General features: G+C 40.5%; 2 protein-coding genes across 2 annotated transcripts; both read right to left on the bottom strand.

Annotated features, from left to right (window-relative positions):
• Positions 1–926: 926 nt before the first annotated feature.
• Positions 927–5,134, bottom strand: sar1ab (secretion associated, Ras related GTPase 1Ab). Its single transcript, XM_085799960.1, has 7 exons — positions 5,070–5,134; positions 3,840–3,910; positions 2,945–3,064; positions 2,783–2,848; positions 2,589–2,692; positions 2,342–2,473; positions 927–1,875 (listed from the first exon to the last, which is right to left on the bottom strand). Exons 2-7 carry the CDS (start codon positions 3,895–3,897, stop codon positions 1,759–1,761), a joined length of 597 nt encoding a protein of 198 aa, XP_085656086.1. The 5' UTR covers positions 3,898–3,910; positions 5,070–5,134; the 3' UTR covers positions 927–1,758.
• Positions 5,135–6,084: 950 nt separating this feature from the next.
• ppa1b (inorganic pyrophosphatase 1b) lies at positions 6,085–11,563 on the bottom strand. The gene is made up of 10 exons (XM_085799959.1): positions 11,407–11,563; positions 8,461–8,525; positions 7,996–8,049; positions 7,770–7,889; positions 7,448–7,661; positions 7,215–7,342; positions 6,902–6,987; positions 6,706–6,778; positions 6,546–6,585; positions 6,085–6,443 (listed from the first exon to the last, which is right to left on the bottom strand). The coding sequence occupies exons 1-10, from the start codon at positions 11,465–11,467 to the stop codon at positions 6,412–6,414; spliced, it is 873 nt and encodes a 290-aa protein (XP_085656085.1). The 5' UTR covers positions 11,468–11,563; the 3' UTR covers positions 6,085–6,411.
• Positions 11,564–11,702: the final 139 nt, after the last annotated feature.

The raw sequence follows: 11,702 nt of genomic DNA, 5'->3' as shown, positions 1-11,702 counted from the left end.
TATTTTTTTAATACTGTAACGAACACTTACGGTAAAGAATCGTGCCAATAAAGTGATTTCTGAAATGGACAATGCGTAAAACTGGGATAAAATAATGATTGGAGGTGGGCACTGGCTTGAATATCAAGGCCTGCAGTGGAGATGAACGTAAGACCCACTGTCCCTTGACTGGACTATGTAATTATGTCATTCTTCAATTAGATATTTATTGAGTTCACTATTTCACACACTTTATCATGCCAATGTATTTGTTCAATGGATATTAAGTTGCAACAAACTCTGATTATTTTAAACAGCATTGGTTAATTATTGTTTTGTCTGGGTATGTCTGAGACAAATTCCAGCCAGCAAAGCAGTTTAGCTTTGGCTTGTGCACAAGTCAGCAATCCCTGGTTTCAGGGACTCCACTGCAATTTTTTCAGAAATTGCATCTTCTAGTTCTAATATACTTAAGAAGGAGTAGTGTCATTTAATCATGTTTGTAACTGCTTGTATCAAAGCTGCTCCCATTAAAAAATAAAAATAAAAATGAGTCAGTCATGAAGATTTAAAGGTTTGTCAAAAACATTTATTGTGCTCAAACTTCACGCATTTAGTAATAACAATTTGACTGGCTTTTTTTAACACGTATATTACGTCAGAGCTCAATGCTTGATGTAACAAGGCAAGCCAAATTTATTGCAAAATATAAATAACAGTTTATATACAAATAATGTATAATATTGCACTAATAGGTAATTTCATGCATATATTTGCATGCCATATTTTTAAGCACCACTCGAGCACTCTCATAATATCACTGCATCGTGAGCAGCAACTAATCACAAAGTACTCAAGTCATTTCACAGCAAGTAACCATCGTGACAACAGGTAGTTTAGCATCCTCACTCTGGACACGTATGAGCTTGTAACATCACCTGGCTGTGCTGATGCAGTTAACATATACTGCAATTATCTAAACACTGTTCTATGGTATTAAATAAAGCTCCTCACGGCAAAATGTAAGTTAATGCACTTGTGGTCACATTCATGTTATTGGCCTGTAGTGGTAAACCCTTCATTGATAAAAAAAAAACATGCAATCAGCAAAAATGTCAGTATCCTCGGAGGTAGCAGGCTACTGTATTGACACTTTTCCCATTAACAAATATGGCACTAAATCACAGCAGCTCTTTCTAGAAAAACTATTTTAATCTTGGAAAAAAAATGATGGAACAAATTTCCCATTCGTTTAAAAGAAATTGGATAAATATACAGATATATGATGCTTTTTATCTATGCCAACATAGTTTTGTTCATCCTCGATCAAGGAGGAGTAATTCCAAGTAGAGAGTGTTAACCCGAAGGACCTTCACTGTAAGTCAACACCGACACCTAAAAATAAACCCGGGTCAGAAACTGGTTCACAGCGATGACATGTTCTATATGGCAGAAAGAATTTCCTACAGGCTTTAAGTGAAGGTAGAAACCACAGCACGAAGAGCATTCTCCACATTCAATCTGAACAATAAGTTGATTCACAACTTATCTTTGACTCACTGTAGTGTGATATGACCTTCAGATTTCTTAGAGCGCATGATGAAAACAGTATATATGAACACAAAAACACTGCCTGGAACACATTTCCTACTGGCACAGTCAAAATCCTAAACAAAGAATATTCTATCTCTCTATAGCAGGTAGCCTTGTGTGGAACATGTTTCTGTGTGCACGGGCAGAATGGTAAATCTGCTTTAAGTTATTCAAAAGATGTGTGACTCAGTCAATATACTGAGAGAGCCAGCGGAAACCCTCTCCATATCCTTGTCTCTTCAGCACACTGCACATAAAAACCTCCATCGGCCTCAAATTCAGCTCCTTCAGCGACACTTTGCCCTGAAAAGAAACAGAACCGCAGATGTTAACGCATTTTCCATGCACCCTGAATGTGTGCTATCATCTTAAACCTGTAACTTTCTGCATGTTGTGCTACAAGTGGGTGGGCCATGGTGTGATATCAGTCGAGCTGTGGCATGTCTCTAATGATTCAGTATTTTCACCCTGTTTCCTTTGTCTCTCCTTGTGTTTTTTGCTGAGAAACAGAAGGTGCTTAAAAAGATTTACACTGATGAATAGTCAGTGTGTTTACACTTTCCTTCTCTACTGAGAAGCAGACAGGTTTGGCCTTGTGGGATTTGTAAAACTCACTTTTGGTATAATACAGTGAAAATACTCTTGAGCATCTCATTCTCAAGGCAGACAACAGATGCTGTCTTGTATTGTAGCAAAGTCCACCGTACAGACAGATGCAATAACAGCACACATAATAGAAGATACGATCAACATGTTGGGTGTGCATTACCTTCCCAGTCGTATGTCCATGAAGACCAAACATTCCCCTCAGTGCATCCTCACTGATGGCCTCCGGGCGGTCGATCTTATTCCCCAGGATGAGAACAGGAACGTTGGAGATGGTTTCATCTGTTAACAGGGCCTACGTACAAACAGGATGTGCGATGTGCTCAGCAAATAGATCATTCTTGTCGATAAAAGAAAACTGTAAACAAGTCTGTTTTGTGTGGATATCTAAGTAAAATCAATACACTTACATCCAGCTCAACCTTAGCCTCTACTAGCCGCTCATGGTCAGCACAATCCACCATGTAGACTATACCGTTTATGGCTGGGAGGTAGTTCTTCCAGATCCTTCGTGCTGTGAGCGCAACACAGTTTCACTCATTATGTAAAACAGAAGTGATACAGTAACTGCCAGTGTCTCAAACAGCATTTTCCACAGCACTACCTTGTGTATGACCCCCAAGGTCAAACGTCGTAAAGGTCATTCCAGCGATGGTCAGCTCCTCAGATGCTGCATGAGGACAGGAGGGAAGTTTAGATGAGTAATGAAGCAAGAAACAAATCTGATTGCTGAACTGACAACGTGTCACATCACCAGGCGACGTACTTGGATGAAGAGTCGGCACGTGTTGTCCTAGTCTGTCGTCTCTGAGCATGTGCAGGAGAGTTGTTTTTCCAGCATTGTCTAGTCCGAGGAACACCAGCTTGCCAGTCTTCCTGTACAACCCTGGTGAGACAAAGAAAACTCAGTGGTGGGAATCTGATATACACTCGCTATGAATTTGTTTTTTTCTTTTTCTCTGTCTAGTCCACAGTCATCACAAACACCAAGGATTAGTTTTTCACATTTAGGAATGCCAATGACCTTATAACCAAAATGTAATAGTACAGACTATTACATTTTTGCAGATTGACTGATGTATAGTAATTATAAAAATGTGGCTTTTAGAGAGCCTCAAGTGTTCTTTCTGGAGACATCTGCACTAATTTGTAAAAAACATTGTATATCCGTCATGTGCTGTGCTATCTCCTTAATATTTCAGTCAGGTATTGACGATTGATTGGTGGTCTGTCTGTAGCCCTGTCCTTGACTTGTTCTGACAAAAACACAGACTTATTCAGGCTAAAATTATATGTATATTTTTTGCGAGACCAAAAACTCCCCGAGTTTACCGAGTCAAATGCCTCCCCCTGTGTTTCTGTAACATACTTCTGTTGTATTTTTACACTTGTGCAACAAACCTCGCCTTTCTGGCAACATCTTATTTATGTATGTGTTGAATTAGTGTGTGGTTTGTGACCCACATCCATTTTAATTTGGGTACATAATTTTAGGCAATTTTGCTTCAAAACAAGGATGGGGTCAGAAAGGATAATGCCAATGTTGCAATTTTGCAATTTTTTTCTTTTTTTTTAAAGAAATTGCAACTTAAATCAGATTTAAAGAGGTCGTGGTGGTTAAGGTTGTACAGTCCTGTTGATATTTCTGTGTGATACTCTACCTAATAGTTGTAAGACGCTGCTGAAGCTCCTGTAGATCCAGTCAAATATAAAAGACATGTCTCTGGACTGCCTGAAATACAGAAAGTATGTATTATGACACATTAACGAGAACACAGTAAACACGAAATGATTGATTCATGTTCAAACTGCTGTCAGTGCCCCACCAACGTCCCCTCATACACATACCCCCACAATAATGAAACACCTACTAGCAAACAAGTATAGAGTTTAATGTGCTATTGCAAAAGGATGTGGTTGCGATACAGAACCTAGCAATGAAGCCCATTGTTGATCATTATTCCTGACCCTGGATTACTTTGCTGGTATGTGTAAGCTCTGTGTAATCACACAAGCTTTAAAGCATGAAAGAAAGGAGGGCGAACCAAGCAACAAACAGGCTTTAGATGATTTTTTTGATGCTAGTCTGTTCTGCCAGCTGCCTCCCTGAGTCACACTGATCTATCCTCTGACTATTTTTATGACAGGTTGTGGCAAGGACACTTGATCTGGGCAGTCACCCCCTGCTTCACCCTCTCCCTGTCTCTCTCTCTCTCTTAAACACACACTCACACACACACACACACACACACACACACACTCGCCTGTCACTCTCTGTGGAACTTGATGTGCTCGGTACAGTGAACAGTGAGGCCTTCAGTGACTAAGGAATTGAACCAGTTGTTCTGTTATTTCTCATACTACTCATTCACCTGGGTCACGTGTTTACACCAAACTCTATCTATAAATACAGATTTAATTCATATGTACAGTATGAGTTAAATGCCACAACACAACAGGTGCTGTGTCTTCAATACCCTCAAAAATAAAATAAAATAAAAATGCCCCTAGTCATTTAGGCTAAGTGGCAGCAGGTTTCCACACAGATCTCAAAGCAGCACCTTTAAATAAACACACATTATAACATCATAAAACAATACTGGCTGCTGAACTCAGGACTGAACTTCTCAGGAATGACTTTCCCTATAATTTCATGTCTCCTTCCTCACTTCGGCTCCAGTTCCCTGTGGTAACGACTTCAGCTGCCACGGATCAAACCGTGACACATTTAGTAAACAACCTGCGCATGAGAGCGAGAGAGAGAGGTCCACGCTGACAACTACACCTGTAACTTTATATGTAATGTCAGGAGGGTGGCACCACGAGCAGAGAGCAACACGGGAGAAATAACGTGGAAAGTAGAAAGTTAGTCCCATAATTCGCGGTGTTACCTCGGTCTGTTGAAGTTATGAGCCCCCCGTCCGCTGGTTTTTGTTCCAAGCTTGTCCCGTCGACTGACATGAAGCCCGCAACTTTGACAGTTAACCGGAAACTACGTCACTCCGGCTAATAACACGGGAGGGGTCGTGGGGACGGGCCAACAAATAGTTTTAAAAATGAATGGAGCTTCGCTTTAAAATAGTTTTCTATGTAATTTATTAATACGTAATTTACGTTTTAAAAAGACGTTCAAGGCAAGAGAGAATTTCTCAAGGCAAATAAAGAGTCATAAATTAGCAATAGAAGAGTGTGTGTTATTTTTTAAATCACCTTTATTAGCTTAAATTTACCTCTTTCCTGTGACGTTCAATGCAACATTTTTTTCTTCGCTTTTTTTATTGTTCGTCAGACGAAACAAGTCAAATATGTCAACTTAGGCTTCAATAAATGATAATAAAAATTCTAATTGGCATTTTATAAACTAATGTCAATTCACCAACGAAATAATGGAGAATTTCATAATAATTAAACAACAAAAAAAAGCTGTTTTAAAGGCATCAACACATTTGATTTAACCATTTAAAAAAACAGGTCACTGTTTATTCGTTGTGGAAAATTCATTATTTTAATGAGCCGAGGAAAGAAAATCTGAAATTTAATTTAATTTCACTGCCTCAATATAACTTTAATTAGATCTGTTTTCACTGTTTACCACTGCTGTTATGAAAAGGAAAATAAAGCCACACAAACTTGACAGTCACAGCGAAGCCAGAGGAATGACCTAACACAACACAGTCATGTGAAAATACTGAACATTCGTGTAAACATGTTGAATTGCAAATAGAGGTAATGTATGACTCTGGCCACAGGGCAGCAGTATTGTAACACTGAGGGAACCTACTATTAAAATCTCAGCATGGATAGATGACATTTCTCAGCTCCAAAATTAGAGTTAAATCCACAACTGACAGGTGCGGTGCAATCATTTTATTTTCCAGTGGTTGATGGAAGAAAAAGAAGTCAGGCTTTGTTGATAATTTAACCAGAGAAGCTTTATTAAAGCGGTTCAGAGTCTCACAACGGATGCAAGTATCTACGAGGCACAATACCTGTACGTGGTTTAAGGTAGCACATCTCCAAAGAGATCTTTGTTAAATACGTGAAAATCAATTGGTCAAGACATGAGAGATTTTTTTTTTACTTTCTCTATTGAATCTAACCTCTATCTCTCCACCTACAGTTGACCCAGCCCCAACCATCCATGTCCCATCCCATTGGTTCATGATACAAGACCATCTTCAAGTATTCCTGAGATGAGCCTTTCACACTGCTCCAATCCAAACAGCTCCTGGATTACTTCTTCTCATAGTAGAACCATTTATCTACTGTAAATGAAGAAAAACAATGTGAGTTGCACAACCAGACATTATAATAAACTCAGCCACATTCAATCGTCTGGACTTGACTGATGCAAATATAAAGTCTACCTGATGAGGGGATCTCTTCCTCTTTTCCACAAGCACATCCCTGAGAATAGAGTGAAACATCAAGTTATGAAATAATATTCAAAGAGGAATGAGGCTGTTGAAATTTCTGGTGCTTATGTTGCAAAATGAGACCCAAAAAAAAAAAAAAAAGGTCACGTACATCAACAACAGCTTTAGCCTCATCTGCTGAGCAGCAGAAAGGACTGTCGCTGGCCGAGACACACGTGTTTTTGCTGTAATAAACGATAAGAAAGAGTCATTCAGGATCAGGAAGTCACAGACACAGAGTTTCAGTATGTACGTATTTGTTGATTGGGCAGATAAAATCGACAAAATAAGAGAACTGCAGTGTGTACCAGTTCAGTTCACCAGCTTTGGCCTTTTGGGAAATAAGGGCTTTCCAGAAGTTGTGAGTGCTCTTGATTACTTCAATGGCAAAGTCCTGAGACACAAGAAACAGTCATTTATTAGTTAAGCGTAAAGTGTAATGTTTACCATTACATTCATGCACAGACCTGTGTGAGCAACAACAAATCTACAATTGCTTGAACAGGGCAAGTTAACCATTAGAAAAGGTAAAAATTTACTCAAAGCAGACAAGTGCTTTAGATGAATCTAACTCCATTAGTGACAGGGGGAAGTTGTGTATATAGTGTGTTGGGTGCGGACCTTGTCTTTGAACTCGTCATTGAAAGCAAACCGGTTCTCTGGTTTCCCATCTGGCACTTTGTACCTTCTGAACCAGTCGACTGTGGCCTCCAGGTAGCCTGGTTTCAGACGCTGGACGTCACTGATGTCTGATAAAAGACACAGATGGACCAAAGGAGTTGAGTATGATTGATGATTGAAACACGCAAGACAAACAAACGAAAACTGAGTTGAAATAAAACGGAGGTGCTTACTGTTTAAGTCGTTTGCTTCAGGGTCTTCAACGTTGATTGCAATAACCTTCCAATCGGTCTCACCCTCATCGATCATGGCCAGGACCCCGAGGACCTTCACTTTGATGACCTCCCCACGGGAACACACCTTACTGCCGATCTCGCAGACGTCGATGGGGTCGTTGTCACCACAGCAACCGGTGTCTCCATCTTTGTGTGAGGGATCTTCCCATGTCTGAAACATTACAAAACAAGGCATCGTCTAAAGCTGCTAACCATTTGATGTAGTACAATTTAAATGCTGCAGGATGACACACACCTGTATCAGAAAATGATTACTAACCTGAGGAACGGCTCCGTAGTTCCATATGTAGCCTCTATGAGGGAAAACATTGGCAACGTAGCGCAATTTGCCCTTCTTCACATCTTGCTTAATTGGGTTTAAAAGGTCTTTTGTAGCAATCTGGAAATAAAGTGAGGAATTGGGGAACATCGGTAGCAATTAAAGTAGCAATTAAATTACTTGCACGACTAAATTCACTGATCATGTTCTTCTGTTGCTAATTTACCTCCATCTTTGCATTTGTCCATCTTGGTACTTCAACAACCATGTGAAAGATGTTCTGTAAGAAACAAGAAACTTTCAGTTATTATGAAACTGCATATGACAAAACTTAAGATGACACAATTTTCAAGCACATCATCCTTACATGACATCATACATCCTGACTTTTACTCAAGCATTGCCCCCATCGAAACTTCTACATGAAAAGGAGTAATTGTTTCAGACAGATAAGATAATAGATAATCCCCTGCAATCACAAGAGATATTGACACAGCACTGAGAAAATAAAGAGTAAAGGCCATTGACTTCACAAATAGACTATGACCTCACTATTCTGGAGAGAAATACATTCACTTTGCTACAGAGCTACAAATTAATAGCAGCAGCATAGAAGCAGGTGGTGGGTAGTGGGTGGATTTAAAATGGACACATATGTTTATTGGGTAAAAGGTGACAGATGCTGTGTTACCTGACTCTCATCAGCATACATTGGTATGTCATGGAATGGTGAGATGTACTTTCCCTCTGCATTTTCTGTAAAACAGTGAGATGTATTAATATCGCAGGAAGACACAAGCCGTTTTTCTTTCTTATTGTCAACAGATGATCGCCTTAACACCAGGGAGATTATGTCATCATATCCCATGAGGTTGCAAGAGAGAGTACACACACAGGTTATCATTGTTCCTTTATATTTACTTTTAACTGAAGGTGTGCCAGTATGCTTTCTGTTGATCTAGACCACAAAAAACAAACATATCACAGCTAATGCATTCGTGTCTGTACAACAGGAGTTAAGATATGAGGAAATAGTGCTACATTATAAGTGCTGCTTGGAGTCACTGATCCCACAGGCCTACTTTGGCATTATGCCCTTATTGCAATGACTTGGATTTGGCATTTTGATGATGATATGTTTCTATTTTTGGGTTTGTAATTAGAGAAATATGAGCTATGACATCAAACTAGACATTATGAAAGTGTTAAATCAGGACAATCCGTGATTACCTGGCAGCTTTGCCCTCTCAGTTATCAATAGGTTTATTAACTTGTTGTAATCGGAGAGGGCGTTGTCTCACCATCTTACAGCTCTTATCATTTTATACTGACGCGTGAAGCACCTTGAGAGATTTCTCGAAATAAACAACTTCCTTCCGCCAAGTTCAGTCACGTCGATGACATTTTTCTCCCTCTATCTCTTTGTTAAACCATGACACGTCAAACGCGACCGGTGTTGTGGCCCTACTGGTTCCTAATTTAACTGGTTACGGTGCTGAACAGCTGCAGATGTTTTGCGCTCCCTCAGCAGATTCGTCACAAATTCACAAACATACACAACATATTACCAGCGAGTTTCAAGCCACAATTCACATCTACCGCGGCGAATATGCTGCTGTGAGTGAGCACTAACAGTTACGTACCAGCCACATGGAAAAGAAAAATAAAGTGGAGAAAAAATAATCTTCACATATTTGCGTGGGTCGGGACTCGATCTCGCTTCAGCAAAACCAATTACACCACTAACCACCTGTCTAGCTCTGTGAGCCACTCAAGCTCACAGGTGCCAGCCGCTTCACTGGATATCACTCAATTACGTCACTACAGGTAACGTTTTGACTCGAGCTGATCTCAAACAACTGGTTACCATCGGTTTGCCTTTGAAATACACGGACAATGCCTCGGTGTTTATTGTTCTTTTTCCTCCAGTCTAATCAACATATTCAGCGCTACACTTCTCTCCGCACAACACTACACACTATGACAAAGCCTGTCGTGTTGAGAAAGTGATGAACTAGCTCGGAAATACTGTCAAAATACGCTCAACAATATGTAAACAAAAGCGAAACACTTGAGCCACTGCATGTGTACATGGGTGAAAAACGTACGACTTGCATTAAATAACATTACTGTATTGCGAATGTTTTGTGTACGTACATTTCTTTACACTTCTCTACAGATCTTATTAAACGCAAAGCGTATTTATTGGCGTGCATTAAAAGAAATGTCCATTTAAAGTCGCTGTGGTTCGAGGAAGAGAGGTGAAGTTAGCTCTGAGTCTAGCTGTTTCTGGCTGCGGTGAATATGATGCGTTCAAGGGACCAGGGCAGCGTCGGACGTGAGTCGATTGTTTGAAATGTGTTTATAGAATGGTCTGATGCTTTAGATTCCGTGTGCCGACATATTTTATCATTGCCCTTTGTAAAGGTATACATTTTAATTAAAACTAGTTTGACATTCACAGAAAAAACTGACGAACTAAACAGTTTTGGGTCCATGGCGATCTAAATGGCCGACGTCCGACGCTGCCCTGTTCCCTTGAACGCATCATAGTCACAGGCAGATCAAAACAGGTAGACTCAGGTAACATCTCTTCCGCGAACCACGGCGACTTGAAGTGAACATTTCTTTTAATGCACGCCAATAAATACGTTGTGCGTTTTATAAGATCTGTAGAGAAGTGTAAAGAAATGTAAGTACACAAAACATTCGCAATACAGTAATGTGATTAAATGCAAGTCGTACGTTTTTCACCCATGTACACATGCAGTGGCTCAAGTGTTTCGCTTTTGTTTACACATTGTTGAGCGTATTTTGACAGTATTTCCGAGCTAGTTCATCACTTTCTCAACACGACAGGCTTTGTCATAGTGTGTAGTGTTGTGCGGAGAGAAGTGTAGCGCTGAATATGTTGATTAGACTGGAGGAAAAAGAACAATAAACACCGAGGCATTGTCCGTGTATTTCAAAGGCAAACCGATGGTAACCAGTTGTTTCAGATCAGCTCGAGTCAAAACGTTACCTGTAGTGACGTAATTGAGTGATATCCAGTGAAGCGGCTGGCACCTGTGAGCTTGAGTGGCTCACAGAGCTAGACAGGTGGTTAGTGGTGTAATTGGTTTTGCTGAAGCGAGATCGAGTCCCGACCCACGCAAATATGTGAAGATTATTTTTTCTCCACTTTATTTTTCTTTTCCATGTGGCTGGTACGTAACTGTTAGTGCTCACTCACAGCAGCATATTCGCCGCGGTAGATGTGAATTGTGGCTTGAAACTCGCTGGTAATATGTTGTGTATGTTTGTGAATTTGTGACGAATCTGCTGAGGGAGCGCAAAACATCTGCAGCTGTTCAGCACCGTAACCAGTTAAATTAGGAACCAGTAGGGCCACAACACCGGCGAACCCGGCAAAACCGGCACAGCTGGATAACTGGCTCCAACCGCGCCATCTCGGTAGAAAACGTAAAAACAAAATCTACGTGTTATTAACCTGGTGAATAAACCGGTGACAATTATTAATGAATACTAAATGACACGTGGGAGGTTGCAGGCTGCGGCTGCCTGGCCTGTGTGGGAGGTTTGTGCAGAGTCCCGGAAAGTAGCAAACAAAAGGTACAACTTTGTTATTAGTACTCACTGAAGAAGAGGCGGTAGCTGAGGGCGTTCAGGGCTCCTCTCTGTTCCACCGTGAAGCTCATGTTCAGGGGCAGGTTTGTGTTTGCTGTGCCTGGGACTGGGATGGAGGATGGCGGCGGAAGGAGACGTCTGGCCCCGCTGATGGTCGTTTGTAACGTGGAGAGACAGAAAGGGCACAGCGCATGCGCATTGTTATCAATGACGCCTTCATGGACTAACGGAAATATTGAAACTGTTGATAAAATAAAAAAGTTGTGTGTGTACTATTTTGTATTAAAAAGAATTAATGAAATACCC

This window comes from Trachurus japonicus, chromosome 15 (assembly GCF_045865225.1).
Source record: "Trachurus japonicus isolate A0001 chromosome 15, Traja_1.0".
Lineage (NCBI taxonomy): Eukaryota > Metazoa > Chordata > Actinopteri > Carangiformes > Carangidae > Trachurus > Trachurus japonicus.
This window is presented reverse-complemented; position numbering and strand designations above follow the sequence as displayed.

Excerpts from the sequence above, each read along its gene's own strand:
- sar1ab (XM_085799960.1), bottom strand. The coding sequence starts at position 3,897 with ATGTCTTTTATATTTGACTGGATCTACAGGAGCTTCAGCAGCGTCTTA. Across the intron at positions 2,693-2,782 it reads CCTTGGGGGTCATACACAAG|CACGAAGGATCTGGAAGAAC; the intron begins GTAGTGCTGTGG and ends TTGCGCTCACAG. Across the intron at positions 1,876-2,341 it reads ATGGACATACGACTGGGAAG|GGCAAAGTGTCGCTGAAGGA; the intron begins GTAATGCACACC and ends GTTTCTTTTCAG.
- ppa1b (XM_085799959.1), bottom strand. The coding sequence starts at position 11,467 with ATGAGCTTCACGGTGGAACAGAGAGGAGCCCTGAACGCCCTCAGCTAC. Across the intron at positions 8,526-11,406 it reads CAGCTACCGCCTCTTCTTCA|AAAATGCAGAGGGAAAGTAC; the intron begins GTGAGTACTAAT and ends ACTGTTTTACAG. Across the intron at positions 6,586-6,705 it reads AGGCTAAAGCTGTTGTTGAT|GGATGTGCTTGTGGAAAAGA; the intron begins GTACGTGACCTT and ends CTCTATTCTCAG.